Source organism: Alligator mississippiensis, chromosome 13, assembly GCF_030867095.1.
Source record: "Alligator mississippiensis isolate rAllMis1 chromosome 13, rAllMis1, whole genome shotgun sequence".
NCBI classification, from domain to species: domain Eukaryota; kingdom Metazoa; phylum Chordata; order Crocodylia; family Alligatoridae; genus Alligator; species Alligator mississippiensis.
The window spans coordinates 10,844,087-10,860,603 of NC_081836.1; the positions used below are offsets into that span (position 1 = coordinate 10,844,087).

General features: G+C 50.1%; 1 protein-coding gene across 5 annotated transcripts in view; it reads left to right on the forward strand.

The window, feature by feature from the left end:
• PIK3CD (phosphatidylinositol-4,5-bisphosphate 3-kinase catalytic subunit delta) overlaps nucleotides 1-16,517 on the forward strand; it is an 86,566-nt gene that overhangs the window by 44,050 nt on the left and 25,999 nt on the right. For 4 of the 5 annotated variants that reach the window (XM_059716400.1, XM_059716397.1, XM_059716398.1 and 1 more), the window contains 3 exons: nucleotides 12,322-12,485; nucleotides 14,726-14,954; nucleotides 15,699-15,928. In XM_059716400.1, the coding sequence (XP_059572383.1) occupies nucleotides 12,345-12,485; nucleotides 14,726-14,954; nucleotides 15,699-15,928 (600 nt within the window). In that variant the 5' untranslated portion in view covers nucleotides 12,322-12,344. Of the gene's footprint in view, nucleotides 1-1,161; nucleotides 1,279-12,321; nucleotides 12,486-14,725; nucleotides 14,955-15,698; nucleotides 15,929-16,517 lie in introns of those variants that run through there. The other variant, XM_019493837.2, reaches the window with a different exon arrangement.

Below are 16,517 nucleotides of genomic sequence, written 5' to 3' on the forward strand. Positions count from 1 at the left end.
GTGAAACATCCTTTTCTCTCCTAGTTTTGTGTCCTTGTGACAAGGTATTTAGCCGAATTTGTAGATTCGCTGGAATCTGACAGGGCCACGCTGGGACCGCTTCTGCCGTGGCCTTGAACTTGCAACCTGTCCCTGCTGCAACACCAAGACCATTCAAAGGAAGAGAGGGACCTAACACTCATGGCATGAAGAATTTAGAAGGGATTTTTTAAAATTATTATTAAATCTATTTGGGCTCCAGGTCAAATTAGCCAAATGGGTTCCAAATCATATGGAGCGAGCAGGGATCAGGTGGCTTGGAACCAGCCAGGAATTCAGTGGATGCTCTTCACTGCTGCCTGATGAGACACGCTGCTGCCACTGTCGGCTTTAAACTTGGGTTTTGTTTTTTTGTTTTTAAAGAAATGTTTTGTGCTCCAAGCCAAATCAAGTCCAAATCCATGAGTCAGTCCTGAACCAAAAGTGACCGGACAACCGGCAAACATCCTCCACCCCCACCAGGGGCTCCACATATTTCCAAAGTCTTTTGGCAGGCATCCTATGTGCAGGCCCAAGCCCGGAGACTTGGGGTTTGGAGGCCCCCAAGTTTGGCCTGCCCTTGACCATATGGCTGCAGGAGCAAGCTAGGGAGCAGGCTCCCGTTTCCACAAAGTGGGCTTTAAGCCCCAGCACCGCGGCGGGTACTAAACCGCGCTGGAAGAACAGTTATCCCGGGCAAAACTGCCTTCGTGCCCTGGTGCCAGGTAAGTAAACTGGAAGGCTTTAAACTCGGGGGGGAGGAGGAGCCCCAGGGGGGCTCGGGGGCTGTCTCCCACACCTCTCCCGGGGCACTTCCTCCCCTCCGAGGTCGGGGGTAACGTGGGCTAGTCGGCACTTATCTACTGTGTAACACTTCGATGTGGCTCTACTGAGGAGCTCCATACCGAAGTGTTACAATGTAACACTGCGCCTGTGACGCTGGGGAAGGAGCTGCCTCGGGGCGCTGGCCTGGCCTTCCCGGCTCCATTGTGACGACATAGAGAGAAAGGGTGACGTCGCGCGCGCCGGGCCTATCGGGGCAGGTGCTTGTGCTCCCTCTTCCCCGGCGGCGCGGATGGCAGCGGCTCCTCCCAGCCCGCCCGCACGCCCGGCCCCCGGCTGCCTCCGCCTCCGCCTCCGCCTCCTCCCGCGCCGCGGTGCCGCGGGCGCCGGCTCGCAGCGAGCGGAGCCGCCGGGTTCATGCCGGGCGCGCGGAGCGGCAGCCCGGCCTGGGATGGGCGCTGGAGCCGGGCGGGGCAGGTGAGTGCCGGGCCCGGGGGGCGGGCCACCTCTGCACGCCGCGTGTGTGCGGGGCGCAGCCCGTGCCCTTGTCCCGGGCCCGTGCGGGTGGCAGGGCCCAGGTGCTGTCTCTTGCGGTCCTTCCTGGTGCCCCTCGGGGGAAGGGGAGGTTGACCCTGCCTTGGGAGGATGGAGGGGTGGCTCCCAGCAGCTTTCTCTTTCCAAATCGGTTGCCCGGCCCCCGCATCCTTGTGGGCCTCCGAGACTTAGACACTCGTAACCCGTCCGAGTTTGAAATTCCCCAATGCAACCCTTCGCTGGCGTGCGCTGCGCGGGTTTGAAAGCCAGGTGGGTCCAGCCCGGTCACCTAATGTGACCTGCCGCCTAACACGGCAGGCAGGATTTCACCCTGTAATCCATGCGTAGAGTCCAATACCTTGTGGTTGGAATAAAGCATCCTTTTATTTTTTGCTGAAAGACGTCCAGCCTCCAAAGACTTGTGGTGTTGAAGGACACATCCCACCCCTTGGTCAATTGTTTCTGCGGTTAATTAATAAACTGCTTGGTTTCCAAGTCTGATCTGGGTAGGAGTCAGGGTCCAGCCATTGGACCTCGTTATGCCAGCGCTAGGGTGAGGAGCCTTCTGATGTCCCAAAGACATCTCCAAGGTGGAGAAGTTTCCAAGTAAACGGTTAGGGGATCTAGGTGGTTTCTTGCTGAAAAACCTTTCATCACTCATTGTTACTCTATTTGATTTGCGCAATTCTGCCAGCTTTATTTTGCCATCCAACCAAAATGCAAGTTTTGGGTCAATGTCTTCCTGTACTGCAAGGATCAAGCTAACAATTAATATCTGTATTGCAGGAGCACCAAAAAACCCCAGTCTTGGCTGGAGTATAACTGAGGGTAACAGGACCTCAGTCTTAAGTTGGGCTTTTGGTGCTCCTGCAATACAAATATTAACTGTTACCTTGACTCTTGCAACTATTTCTGCAAATATAATATTCAAGTTATATAATCCCATCTTATTCAGGGAACCAATATAGGAAATAAAACATTTTTTTTTCCCCTTAAATTTCTCTGAAAAAAATGTATCCCAGCATGAGAAATGTTGTGGAGATTTTTCTTTCTTTTTAGGAGGGTGGCGGTGGGGGGAGGGACAGGCTTGTGGGGGTTTCAAAACTGGGTTAATAATAGAGCTAATGCTTGCCATGCAATTGGTACCTCACACGTCCTATGGAAAATTATTCCCTGCCTAATAGTTTCTTCCTAATATTTGGTCCAGTTGTCCTCAGGTTCTTGCCCATTATCTCCTGTCATGCCCCCTTGTTGCATGCTGAATTTCTTTCCTTCTGTGCTAAAGTTGTTCTTGCATGAATAGATGGTCCCATCCCTTTGCCACGAGTTATTTAACTCTTTTAATCTCTCCCCATCTTAGTCCCTTCAAGCCATGCAATTGCTCTTGTAGCCTTATGATTACCGTGCCATTTTTTAGTTCTTCCATAGATATGTGATGCTTGTTTAGTGCATTCTGACTTGAATGTAATGATATAGTTGCTAGTACTGATTATATGGCCCCTAGGCTATAATGCCTTCTCGTTTGTCGGATACTTAATACCTTAATGATGGCATTGTATGGATGATGCATCGGGATTATGTTGCAGAATGCAACAATTCTTGTAATAAATCTTGTTAATTTGGATATCCTTTCATTCCTCCGGCAAATCTGTCCTTGTTAACAAGTCTGTTTTTCATGGAGTGTGGCAATTCGATTCAGTTAACATCAGGATGTGGGTATTTCTTCTAGAGGTCTAAGGGTTTCCTCTACCTCTGTACACTTATCCACCCCTTTTCTGTGCTCCCCAGCCACTGTGTGGCAGTGACATTTCTTCTAGCCAAGAAAGACAGGATGAGAAACTCGCCTTTTGCTCTCGGATTCCTATTCTGTAGCACCGGATGGGAGGAAGGAGGAAAGGGTCTTCCCCTGTTAAGATTTTAACTTACTCTTCCTTGTTCTTGACGGTTTACAACTTATCGCTTAACAGGTTTGCTTCAGCCATTAAGCATCACCCCAGGATTTTTATTTACTTATTTTTTGTGGCTGGCTGGCTCAGCCCAGCTACCTTGTTTGATACCAGCTTGTGCTGCCAAGCGTGGTTGTTCATGGCAGCACACGCTGCCTATTGTGTTCTTAGCCTTGGAGTTTGAAGTGTGTATTTTGGCAAGGCATGAAGAAGTCTTTTCAGAGCTGTAGTATGTGAAAGTCCCTTGACGTGTGTTTGTTTGGGGTAGGCACTGAAAGTAGAGAAAGCTGGACAGTGCAGGACATTGCTAGACATAAGTGGCTTTTTTTTCACTACTGAGATGTGCTGGGTTTCTGGCTTTGCCAATGGCCCATACAGGGGTTGAAAGATTTCTTTCAGAAATGTCCTCTCTCCAATGAAAATTTTCATTCGTCACCAGCTCCTCCCACAGTCCAATCTGAGCCCAGTTTAGCTGTAAAAACACGTAGCACTTTGGTAGAAACTAGCCAACCTAGCACTTTGGTTGGGCTTTTCACCCAGACCTCCTAAAGCACTGCTAATATTCAAGAAACAGCATCCCTCTGAGGGAGATGGAAAGTCCCTGTTTTATATATAGAAAACCTAGAGCACCGGGATGACGCCCAAGGCCACACCTGGGAGGTGTCGGGGTGGGGTAGAACCCAAGAGTCCCGACTTCATAAGCCCCTGCTTCAACCCCCAGACTATGCTGTTTTCTGTTGGACGTGATATTTCAAGAAATCAATTATTTCATTGTGAGCACATCAGTTAAGCTGCAGCCACCAAAATCCTTCTGTCCAGGCTAAGCTCCTAGACCTGTCCAGAGAGCTTGCTTATTCTTCTTCACTGTTGTACTGGCTGCTTTAGTGTGCCCAAACTGTTCCCTCTTCTCTGCCATCTAAGCCGGAGGTTGGCAACACGTGGCCTGTAGGCTGGATCTGGCCCACAGAGCCACGGGATCTGATCTGTAGAGCCCGAGGCTTTGCTTGTGCCTGCACCCATGGCAGGGCTAAGTAGCAAAGAGCTGCACCAAGGCTGGGCAACTTCCAGTGGTACCCTTGCTGCCACTGCTGCTTCCTCCTCAGCTCCCTAGCCTCCCCCTGGCAGTGACGCAGGCACAGCTTCCAGCTGATGGGGAGCTGCCTCGGGACCAGGCAGCTGGAAGCTGCATCCATGCTCTGGCTGGTCCCCTATTCCCCCAAGCTGTGCTGCAAACGTGGGAGCAGCATGTCACAGCTTCCGGCTGCCTGGCCCTGGCACAGTTTCTACCAGCTAGAAGCTGTGCTTGCACCCCAGCTGGAAAGTGGGGGGCTGGGAAAAGCAGCAGATGCAATGGAAAGCGCCCTGCCACTGACATGTCATGGAAGCCACCAGGCCCACATTGGACTCAGAGCCGGGTTGTTCCGATCCGTGGTTTGAAAAGGTTGCTGCTGCTCCCCTAAGCCATTGGTGGTGTTTCTAGTAAATGCAACCAAGAAGCTTGCAGGATCTGCTCTTTTACCTGCACTCATCTATTCATGTAAATGATAATGGATCACTTTTGAATCACTTTGCTAGCCTTCTTAATGGTACCACAATGTGGTGTTATTTCCATGCATAAGGACATCTCCATGCATAAGGACTTCATTCCTATCTCTTCCCATGTTCATGGTCCCTCCCCCTGCATTAGCCATACACGCAAACAAGGTTAGCTCCAGCCCAGATTACATTAGCAGAGTTCTGCTTCCCATTTCTTTTCCCTGCGAGTCTCTAATGGGTGTGTTTACAGGGGTGGTGTGAGCATTGCATACTCTCTGGAGAAAGGAGTCCCTGTTTGAGAGAAGGAGGAACGAAGCCAAAGGATACTGGGCGGAAATGGGGCCTGATCTTATAGTCCTTTCATAGATAAAACTGCCCTTGGCTTCAGAGAGGGGCTAGATTGGCGTGACCAAGATATCAGTTGATGCAGCTTCAACTGAAAACATCTACGATCGCTGCATTGATGGTTTATCATGGATATTTGGCAGTAGGAGACATTGAGCACACACAGTGCTGGAAGGCATTGGCTCTTGGGGAAGCAAAAGAAGGCAGCGCTGTCTGGCGTTTAAAAGAGAGCGCTGTCAGGATGCTGAGATCCTTGGCCTTGCTCTGTTGGGCAGATTGCTTGAACATCTCTGTCTCTGTTTAATAGCTTGTGTATGACAATCCATTCATGGAGTAGAGGAGTAAAGGTGATTAATCAAGTGCTTGGAGAGCTTGAAAGACACCATGGAACAGTGGAGCTAAAATGAATAGGTTGTAGTGCTGCATGGCAGACTGTAAATAGCCAATATGTAAATGTAGACTGAAATATTTGGTATAATAGTAGTTAAAAGTAAGATTTCCTAAAAGTTGGCCAAGTGCAATGAAATAAATTAGGAAACTTTAATGGAGGCTTCAGAATACTAACCTTGCACTAATTAGTGGCTTGATTTCAATGAGAGTTTGGTGCCTAAATGCCTTTCAGGCTCTGCCCTAACTTTGGCTAAGAAGATTGCAAGGCTATCTATCTTATGGGCGTGATCCCCTGTCTGCTTCTGCCCTGCTCTACCAGAGAGAGGACCAAGGACCCTAGGAGAGGAGTGTCTTACTGTGGCTACTTTCATTTATGCTGCCTCCCAGAGAAGTTTGCAGGAGCCAGCAGGAGGCAGAGCCAGCCTTTCAGCACACCTCCTTTGGACCCAAGACTCTAGGCCTCTGTATCCTACAAAGAACTTAAAAGGACGGTAAAGGATAAGAGATGCTTCATTCTATTTTTTCCCCCCAAAGAAAATTCCACTTTTGAAAACAGGAGCAAATGTGTGATGTTAACCCCCCCCAATGAGAAGGAATGATATAGCAGGGCTGCTTGGGGATCCTTAATGGGGAAGTGAAGTGGTCTGTTCTACATCTGAACTTGGCCAAGCCTTGCCTTGACGGAGGAGCTGCTACCCGATGGATATAAGGCAGGAGCCTGCATGTGGTGTGCTCAGTCGGATTTGTAGTGGATCAAGTGGTTCCACCCTACTTTGCTGGCCAACCTGAATGAGTCCCAAAGTCTGGTCTCCTTTCTCATCTCAGTTTGGGGCCCACTTCAGTACAGGGAGATGCGCTTCTTGGGGTAGCGTGGGGGAAGTTTGCAGTGCTGAATGCTGATTGCTTCAGTTTCTAGGGCTGCGTTTCTGGCAGCCATGCCCAGCATGAAATCCCCTTTCAATTAGCAAATTACCAGGTCATCTGGCCATGGATGACTCAAAGCGTCAACTAACTCATGTAGCTGCAGAGGCCTGATCTTGTAATAAGCTCCTTGTGTGTAAGCCCCCAGCTAATTTCAGTGGGGCTCCCTGCTGAACTGATGTCATGGGGTATCCGTGCAGAACACATGGTAGGGCTTGAGGCCAAAATAAGAAGTCCACTTTTCATCCGTCGGAGAAGGGGGACAGCTCCGTCTGCACCACGCGGTTGCTGGGATAGGCCATCAAGCCTTGGGTTAGCCTCAAACTGGAGTATGCCGATTCCTACGTTGGCTGTCTTGTGGGGCTGTGGAGGAGCAGCCCGTGGTCCTGAGACGCCCTGAGACAATCGTCTGTCTTTTGTGGGGAATTGTGGAATGGTTTTGAAGGACCATCAGCTCTCAGCTTTTGCCTGTGCTCTCGATGCAAAGCAAATGGGGTTCTGCCTTATCACACGATTCCCACCCCCGCAGCTAGGACAGTTTAACACCTTTCCAAAGCCAGATCACAGGGTACTCTATAGACAGTATGGTTTAAAACTCAGGGAGAGCCTATATGGGCTGAGCAGGGAGGACGTTCCACACGTGTCTGTGGAGAAGAAAAGCTCCTTTGATCTCCTCCTTGAACCTGGTTCCTGCCTGAATTGAAAGTTGCTTCCTGTTGCCCCGTGTTGTACATACACACCTTGCGAGCTCTGCGCGGCTCGGTTCCTGTAGACTTGAAAAGTATTTTTGCAGTCCGGGGGTTGAGCAGTCAAGGCTGCAGTTGATTTTTGTAGGTGTCGGAGCCTCCGTATTGGCTTGATACAGCAGCAGCATCTTAGAGGCCTGTATAGCACCCAGCAGCATGTGATCTCTCTTTTTTTTTTTTGTTTTTTTGTTCACAGAAATTGCATGCTGTAAACACTGAAGTTGTGGTTGATAAACCTTATAGGAGAAGATGGTGGGTGTGTGGTTTTTCTTTTTCTTTTTTTTTCCCCTCTGGTATAAACTGGCTGACTTCTTAAGTAGCGACTTGGGTAACTTGAGCATGTGAATGTGATGGACTGCATAAAAACAAGCTTTGTGTGCGATTCCACACTCCGCCAAGGCATACATCAAATTCGGTACGTGGCTGTTTCCATTATAACCTATATGCGGAGCAGGGCCACAGATAAAGTTATTTTGTAAGTGTTACCACAATATACCTGTTCACGGACTAGCCACCAGTACGCTTTGGCTCTAGCTGGGTACGCTTCGCTTCTTGCCTGTGCCTAGATGTGTTTTTACGCGGCCATCATTAATGCCAGGTGTCATGTTAGAGAAAGTAGAGTGGTTTGTAACTTTTTTCCAGGCATTTGCAGGGGAAAAGCCTGCCACCTTGTGTTAAAATTACAAACTGCCCTGCCATCCTTGAGACTCATGGCAGTGGCCACCAGGAAAGACCATGCTCTCTTTTCCTAATAACCAGAGGGCCTAGGAGTTTGAAGATAGGATCAGAGGTTGATGATGTTTCCAGCAAGAGGGTCATTAGTGCCGAGGGTGGAGGCTTGGGAGACCCGTCTCCTCGGTAGGAAGTACACTGAAATGAAATCACTTAATTTACGGAGAAATTAACCAGCAGCTGTCAGCTCTTCCCCATTTGTGTTGAGCCCTGGGCAAGTTTTGAGCCAGCAGCTGGGGAAGAAAAGTCAGTCTGCTTCGTTTTGTTGCTTTTCCTAATACAAATATTCACCAGGGCGGCAATTTCCGTGGAAAGCAAGTTTAAAAAGTGCCATCGCCACAGGGTGGGAATTAAACCAAACTCCTCACTCAATTCAACTCAGTTTGTGCTAAGCACGTTATAAAACGTTGCTCTCGTTTGACTGCCTGATGCTGTAAGAGAGGCTGCTTTATGCAGCGCTATTCATTTCTCTTCCTCTGCTGCCCCCGGGGGGATCCAGGGCTCTGACATGCCTCCTAGCTCAAGAACTTGTTTGCTTTTCAGGTCTCAAGAGATATCTTTGCTGGCATAAGAGGATGTGGTCGTGGGCAGTAACCGTCTTGCAGAGAGTCTAGCAAGGACCTGGCTGTCTCCTGATGTGGATGGGGTCTCCCGCTTGCTGTTCATAGTCGCTCCCCAGGTCTCCCTGTTAGCCCTGGTTGTGGTGCTCATCAAGCAGGCGTGCTCCCCTTCAGACGAGAGTAGCTTCCAATTTCCGTTATTCTTGGGGTAGATAAGGCCGGGGTGGTTCTGACCTTAGGGTGGTAGGAGCCCTGCCCCGTCTCAGGAAGTGAGTGATGCATTTTGAGCAAAACATCGTTTCTTCCTCCTCGTTTTCACACACCCAGTGGTACTTGCAGTGTTCAGAAAGGAGCAGCTGCTAGCTATTGGGTCCCAGCACCCCTTCCACATGGCAGCTACTGCTTCACGCCATGTGGAAAAGCACAGCAGAGCCCTTGAGATGCAGTCTCCAAGGTGGCCTTTCTCAATCATCACATGTGCAGCGAAAGGGCACTGTTGTGCTGTTTCCAGGTTAGACCTCATGGACAGACTGGCGAGGAGGAAGGTTTCTCCCCAGGGGGGAGTGAGCAAGTATCAGAGACCGCTTCTGTATTGGCGGCATGTTGTGACCGAGGGCATGTAGCCTATGTTTTGCTTTCTGTGCTGCTAGGTCGTGTCTAGGGCCTGTACAAATGCTCTTAATCTGGTGAGACATGGCTTAGTGGTTAGGACACTACCTCTGCACTCTAGAAACCTGGGTTTAAATCCCTCCTTTGCCCCAGATTTTCTTTGGAGCCCTGGACAAGTCACTAATTCTCTTGGGCTTCAGGCCCCGTTCATAACTTGAAGATAATACCCCATGCAGAGAGGAAGCGCTAGGTATATCGATGATCGCAAGGCACTAAGATGCTCGGGTCATGGTGCCATAAGCAGTGGATTGGGACCTCAGGGGACACCCTGTGTTGGGCAGAGGGTGGGTTCTTGCCCAAGGCACCTGCCCATATTCTGCTGCTGAAGGGGTGTAGGTGATGTGCTTTTGGGTGCTGCATGGTGTTGCTGTGAGCCTGGCCAGAATATAAACCAACTCTTTTCAAACTCAGCTAATAGTGAATGGCTGTGGGGCGTTACGGGAAGGGCAAGAGTTGGCAGCTGGGGAGGGAGAGCAGTGAGTTCGGGGGGGAACCTCGGGAACTGGGGAGTGGGGTGAATATTTAAGGTCCTGGTTTAAAACTGGAGGAGGGGAAGACGCTGAGGGCAAATGGATTTTGCACTGCATCGAAAGCCTGGGCGCCTTCTGGGCTCGTTCTGCTCTGTGCATGTTCTAAGATCTCTCTGACCACCGTTGTGTCTGAGCACTGCTTTGGCACACTGGCATCTGCCATTGTGGGTTCAGATCATTTACAGCACCTCGCCCCTGGGATGTCAGACCCCGCTCCCTGTATCCCTAGAAGGTGAAGAAGTAGATCAGAGCTGGGGCTTTAGATGTCAGCAGTGTTAGAGCTTGTCCACCTCCTCAGAGAGAGTGCAGGCAGGGCAAGTGTGACCTGATCTGGGCAGCTCAAACGAGTGAGCCAAGGAGCTGGTGCTGAACTCAGCATCTACATTAATGGAGCAGTCCCACGAAGAGCGGCAATGATTGAGCATCACGTGCAAGGCCAGTGTAGCACCAACAAAAGGACAGACCAGCCCCACTATGGCAAAGGGGAGGCTCTAAGTGATGCTGTCTTCCTCCAGGCTTACTCTTTCAGAGGCTCATAGGGTTGGGGTAGTCTGTGGAGAGCTCGTATTTAAGACTTTGTCTTAAAAATTCCTACACAGTGCTCTATTTCTCCACTCTGGGAGAGCAAAAGGTTGAGTCACTCCTCCTGGGACTTGTGGCACTAGGGAACCTAAGAGCAGCATTACAACCTGCAGCCTGAATCCCAGAGCAGTCCCTTCCAGGGTGCTGTATCTGATATTAAATCCCAGTTGAGGAAGGTACCTGCTGGTCCATCTCTGGTGAGTGCTGGCACCCCCTTGGTCCAATGCTGCTTTCTTTTGACTTTGGAGGAATGGTACCTTGGGAGTTTGCTGATCTCATCAATAGTGACTGGATAGATGGGCAGGATTCCTGTGGCCCAGTCAAACACTGAAGCTCTGCCCTCTGCTTCTTCCCAGCCTCCTTCTAAAAGCACATGGGTGGGCTTGTGGTCTCTGCTTCCGGTCCCTGTGTGATACAGCATGTGCAGTAAGGAAGCAGGAGAGATAAAACATGTCTTGCATTTCTGGGAATCCTTGTTCCACCACTGCTGGGGAAATGTTCTGCTCCAAGGGGCTGGTAGATAAGATGCGTGTTTCTTTTGTCGTGCTTATTCTTAAGTTTGGCTCTGTGTGCTGGGGACGGGGGGGAGTCTGCCAAGCCTTGGCAGCCTGGGACCCTATCTCTTTCTCTTGTGGACAAAAAGTTGGGGGGGGGGATTTGCCGCTCCAAACTCATCCTGTCTCAGGCAACTGTAAAACCCTTTGTTGAATAGTAAACTGAGCAAAATTGGCACCAGTTCTGCGGGATGGGAGGGTGAAGAAGTGCAGCCCTTGTGTGGCTCCTGGCATGTGCAAGGCTGAAGTTAAAGCTGATGAAAGGATTGACAGAAGCTAAAGGCCTCAGATTTACCCAAAACACCATGCTGCACTGTCGCCCTACCTTGCTCCTGTCCTGGAAGAAGCTCGGTCCCTGGGATTCATTCAGGCTTTGGTTTCTGTGCTGAAGCTGCCAGCAAGGGGCTTTGTTAGGGCCACCTCTGCTGTGGTATGGGTTCCTGTCCATTAGGGAATAGACTGAGCCATACAAAGACATTTGATACATTTTTTTAAATTTTATTTTTATAAAAGAGCAGAGGAGGTCCTCTCCATACAGACAAGTGGCTGGGATGGTTTTGCTGGCTCTGCTTTCCTCCTGGGCTCAATGATCAGACCATGACCCAGCAGAGAAAGTGAATCAGAGCTGTGTCTTCTTGTGGATATTTCCTGCTGGATAAATGGGTGAAAATAGTGGAGTTTGCCTGCCCGGTCTGGGTTTCTGGAGGTCAGTGCCGAGTGGTTCTCCTGCATGTGTTTGCCAGCTTCAGCATCCAGGTGACGCTCGGGGTTTGGTAACACCTAGACGCTCCCTATCTCGCTGTCCTGAACCCTGGGAACTCCAGCAAGGAGGAGGAAAGCAGAGCCACCAAAACCATCCCAGCCATGTGCCTGTGTGGAGAGGACCTTGTCTGCTTTTGTTTTTTTATAAAAATAGAATTTATAAAATTTCAAGTTGAAAAAGGCAGTTTGAAGCAGCCCCTTCTATGACTTCTCCTGCACCCTGGCAGTGGGCTCGGGAAGACAGACATGGAGGGTGAGGAGGTGCAGTCTGCAGGGGCTCCTGTGGTCTGTTTGCTTCTCTGCTGTTCCCTTTGCTGGGTGGATAAGTCACGCTGCCTCTGTGCATCAGCCCCCCTCCCCCCCCGTCAAATGGGGGCAGTGATTCTTCAGTGAAGCTCAGCCACGTAGGTGGAAAGTCCAGTGGGAGTGTAAAGTACTATTAATGACTAAGGAAAAGCTTTGAAATATAAATGTGGCCCCTTCCTTACATCTCTTAGCAAGGATGGCCTTATGGTTTAAGGCGCTGGATTGGGGCCAGGAAGCTCCAGCCGCCCTGCTTAAAAAGGAGGTAATGATTTTTCCTTCTTGGCCCATAGGCTTGTCAGGGCGTGTGCTGTATTTGTACAGTGCCTAGCCCTGATGTTGCTTGGAGCCTCTGGGAGTTCCTGTGACACAATTAATGACAGTTTTCCCCCTCCCTTCCTTTCTTGCAGGTGGTAGCTAAGAAGTGAGCAGGATGCTCCCAGGCATCTACTGCCCCGTGGAATTCTGGTCCAAGGAGGAAAACCAAAACATCCAGGTGGATTTTCTGCTGCCCACGGGCATTTACCTGAGCCTCCCGGTGTCGTGCAATGCCAGCTTGGGCACCATCAAGGAGGTACTGGTCCTTTTCTGCGAGGGTTATCTAGGTCGGGAGCCCTTCGTGGCCAGCATTCGGCTTTCTGAAGGGCGTGTTCACAAATAGGCAGAGCCTTTTTCTTTTTTCCACCCAATGTTTGGGAAAGGAGCTGGATTCACAGCCCCACGTGTCCAGAGAGCAGGTGGCAATGTGGCTTCTCCAGCCTCACCTCTGACCTGGAGGGACCCTTCTCTTAGACATGATCTCTACAGCCCATTAAACCCTCACCCTGCTGCCAACCAACAGCGTCATGATGATGATGCCAGTTGTGATGTAGGCATCATTCCACTAGGTATATGAGGCTGCTGACTCATTTCACATCAGCAAGTCAACAGTGCTCGGATGGTAACTGGGTTTTGAGTAACTAAGTACTGGCAGGGCCGTGTTTGAATCAGAAGCCCAGCATGAGAAGACTGCCTAGCCCCTGTCCATTCACTTGGACTGCCAGCCCCCCACCTACCCCCCACCCCTGCCCCATTCCAAACCTTTCATTATGGGCACAAATGGAAGCAAAAGCTGTCAGCTCCAGGTAGCTGGATACAAATGCAGGCTTAAATCAAAGTGCTCTGGAGTTGGACTTTGCTATCTTTTGTCCAGCAGAAACTAGGTCCTGGTGATGGGTAACTTTTAATAGCACAAAGATAGGGATTTTTGTGTTTCATGTCAGGAATAAAATGCTGGAAAGAAAGAGAGCTTAAAAAAAAATGAAATCACCTTTTCATTCTCCTAAGCGAAAAAAGGGAGTGGAACTGGTTCATGTTGCAGTTGCAGCCTGGCCCAGATGACTCACCGAGCACAAGAGACAGACGTATGGAGCCAGACTTATTCAAAGTTTTCTCTGCCACAGTTTTCAGGCCAAAATATTGGAGGCACAGCTGGGGATGTCCTTTCGTTGTTAATCTACCAGCTGCATGTTTGCAGTTGAGTAGTTCAATACATGACATCTACAGGGATGCAAAGCTTGTTCCATGAGGAGCCAGCTGGGTTGGAGTGCAAGAGACCTGAGGCACTGGTTCAATTACAGGCTCAATTCCTGGCTCACTTAACAGGCTTCCCATGTGACCCAGAAGAATCCCTCAATCTCCCATACGTCTCACCTGAGTAATACTTGCCTATCGAAACGGGCTTTGGCAAAGCTGTTTTGAGGAATTTGGATATTGTGAAGCCAGAGGGTCATTTAAATATGCAGACAGAGAGATGCATTGCATCAGAAACTGTGGGCGCAAAAAGGACAGGCAGGTTAAAGTCAGGCTGAAAATTAGGTCTTTGCAACTGGTTCCATGAGACCAGAGACCTCAGAAGATAAACCAGGTCAGCAATAGTGGCTGCTACCCGCGTTGCCTCAGATATGGCCCAGCCTGTGCTCAGAGACCTAGTGAGCAGTGCCCCACATTGGGTGTGTCTACACGTACATTAATGTGCTTTAGTTAATGTGCATTAAATCTAGTCCCTCACTTCTATACTCGTGCAGGGAGCCTGCTCTGACACGCTGGAATTCCAGCACGTCAGAGCAGACTTGATTGATCAAGTCTTCAGCAGCCTCCAGCATCATGTGTATAAGTGTCCCTGTGCTGAAAAATGACATCAGGGCACATTAAATTAAAGCTTGTTCGATGAGTTTTAGTTCAGAATGCCCTGCTGCCATTCTTCAGTGCAGGGACACTAATACACATGACACTCCAGGCACTTTTAATTAGCATGATTTTCGGAGCTGCGCCAATGGAAGCGCTGCCCGCGCCGTGCCTCCTGGAGCATGTGTATAAATGTCCTTCATTGTGAAGTACTAGGTAAATGAGCATTAGCCTGTCTTAATGTTCATTAACTAAAGAACATGTTTTTTTAGTGATGCTTAATGCATGTCAGCCTATTTTAAGGTTCATTAACTGAATGGCACTTTTTTTTTTTAGTGAGGCTTTTATGCGCATTAAAATAAGCTAACATTCATTAAAGTGCACGTGTAGCTGCACCACTGTAGTGCACTGCGGCACTACCCAAGGGTGTCAGTGCAGATGTGGAGTCCAGAACTTCTCGGGACGCTGTCTCTGAGGGCAGGGACTTGCATTGAGGTATTGCAAGTTTCCAGCTAATGACTGCACCTGCCAGCAAAATGGCTTGTCTTCCTGGGGAGGCCATGGATATAGGAGAGTCAATGAATGGAGGGGCTGGGAGGGGTGCAGTGGTTCTGCCAGTGGCCTCACCTGGCTGTTGGTTTGTTCCAGGTGGTCTGGCAGCATGCGCAGTATGAACCATTATATCACATGCTCAATGATCCCGAGGCCTACGTCTTCACCTGCATCAATCAGACGGCTGAGCAGCAGGAGCTGGAGGATGAGCAGCGGCGTCTCTGTGACATCCAGCCCTTCCTGCCTGTCTTGCGGCTCGTGGCGCGAGAAGGTGACCGGGTCAAGAAGCTGATTAATTCCCAGATCAGCTTGCTCATTGGCAAAGGTCAGTCCCATCCTTTTGCCTCACCAGTCCTTGCATTGGGGGCAGGTTGCTTTCACTGGGGGCAGAAGCAACCAGGAGCACAGTCCCTAGAGGAGCTCACGTACCCTCAACCCTAGCTGCAGTCCACATAGAGGAACACTGTGTGCATTGGCTGGGGAAGGGGCAGTCTCTCCTCTTCTCTCATCCCAGTCTCCCAGCTGGAGTCCCTATGTCAGACTGGTATAAGCATGCAGCCAGCAGAAGCTGATGCTATGGGTGTTTCTATTGTGTATGAAGTGGTGTTTCCATAAAATCAGAGGGAAGCAGGGCTGGAAGACTCCAGAAGTCACATCTAGTTCAACTCCCTGGCTGAGGCAGGATCACCCCTACCCAAACCACCCTATACAATCCATAGTCTTTGTAAAACTGCTGTCAACCCTGTCGCAATACGAGACCTAACACCTTAACCTGCCACCAGTAAAGGAGTGGGACCACGGCAGCCAATGTTCTGCTTCTATTTAGGGTTGTTAGTATACATTCAAAAGATCCCAGGTAAAAAGCAATGAACCCTGCTACAGAGGAAAGCCAAAAACCCCACAGTCCATACCAGTGTGACCAAAAGTCCTTCCTGACCCCAAATATAGTGATCAGTCTGACCCTGAGTGGAGGGTCTGATCTTCCCATACAGCTGATTGATAAAGACTGGTTGCCCTAGGGCTGTGCGGTTGTCCTTACATGCATCTGTTCTCTGACCACACTGCTCAGGTTTGCACGAGTTTGACTCGGTGTCGGACCCAGAGGTGAGCGACTTCCGCACCAAAATGCGCCAGTTCTGCGAGGAGAGGGCAGCGAAGCGGCAGCAGCTGAGCTGGATGGCCTGGATGGAGTACAGCTTTCCCTTGCAACTGGAGCCCTTGGCCAAAGGCCTCGGGACCAGCCCTCTGCACGTCTCCCACAAGAACATCTTTGTCAACGTCATGTTTGAGTCTGGCGGGGTAAAGCCTTGAACTCCTTGTCTGTGCTTTTGCTCTCAATTCTGGCTCCTAATCCAGGAACCAAAACATGGAAGAAGGTGCTGGGGTAGGGGCAGGCAGTAACTCTGTGTGTTCAGGAGCAGTTTTGACTGCTTGGGCTACCATCGATGGGGATAGCTGGGAAGGAGTCTGTATGAGCCAATAGCTAACAGGTGGTGATGGAGCCACACCCTTCCCAGATCAGCTTTGCCCATGCCCCACAAGCCAAGGTCCCCTGTATATGTGTGCTTGCAAAATGTGTAGCTGCTGGAACAGATTGAAAGAGGTGGATGATCTCATGATCTAAATACGCTGCTTCCAGGTGTTAGTCTCTGTCCCCCAGGGCACCTGGTAACCTCTTGCTCCCACCTGCTGCTCTCTGTTAACTCTGATCTAGTCAAGTTGTGCCTTGACGTGACATGGAGCTGCCTGCTCAGCCTGGATGCAACCAGCCAGAATGCTTAGCACCTGCCCAGCAGTCAGGCCTGTTTAGTAGCCTTATTCCCCCTTGTAGCAGACGGCCACAGGAGGTTTGAAATGACTTGTCCAAGGACCCAGGGATGGAGGTGGC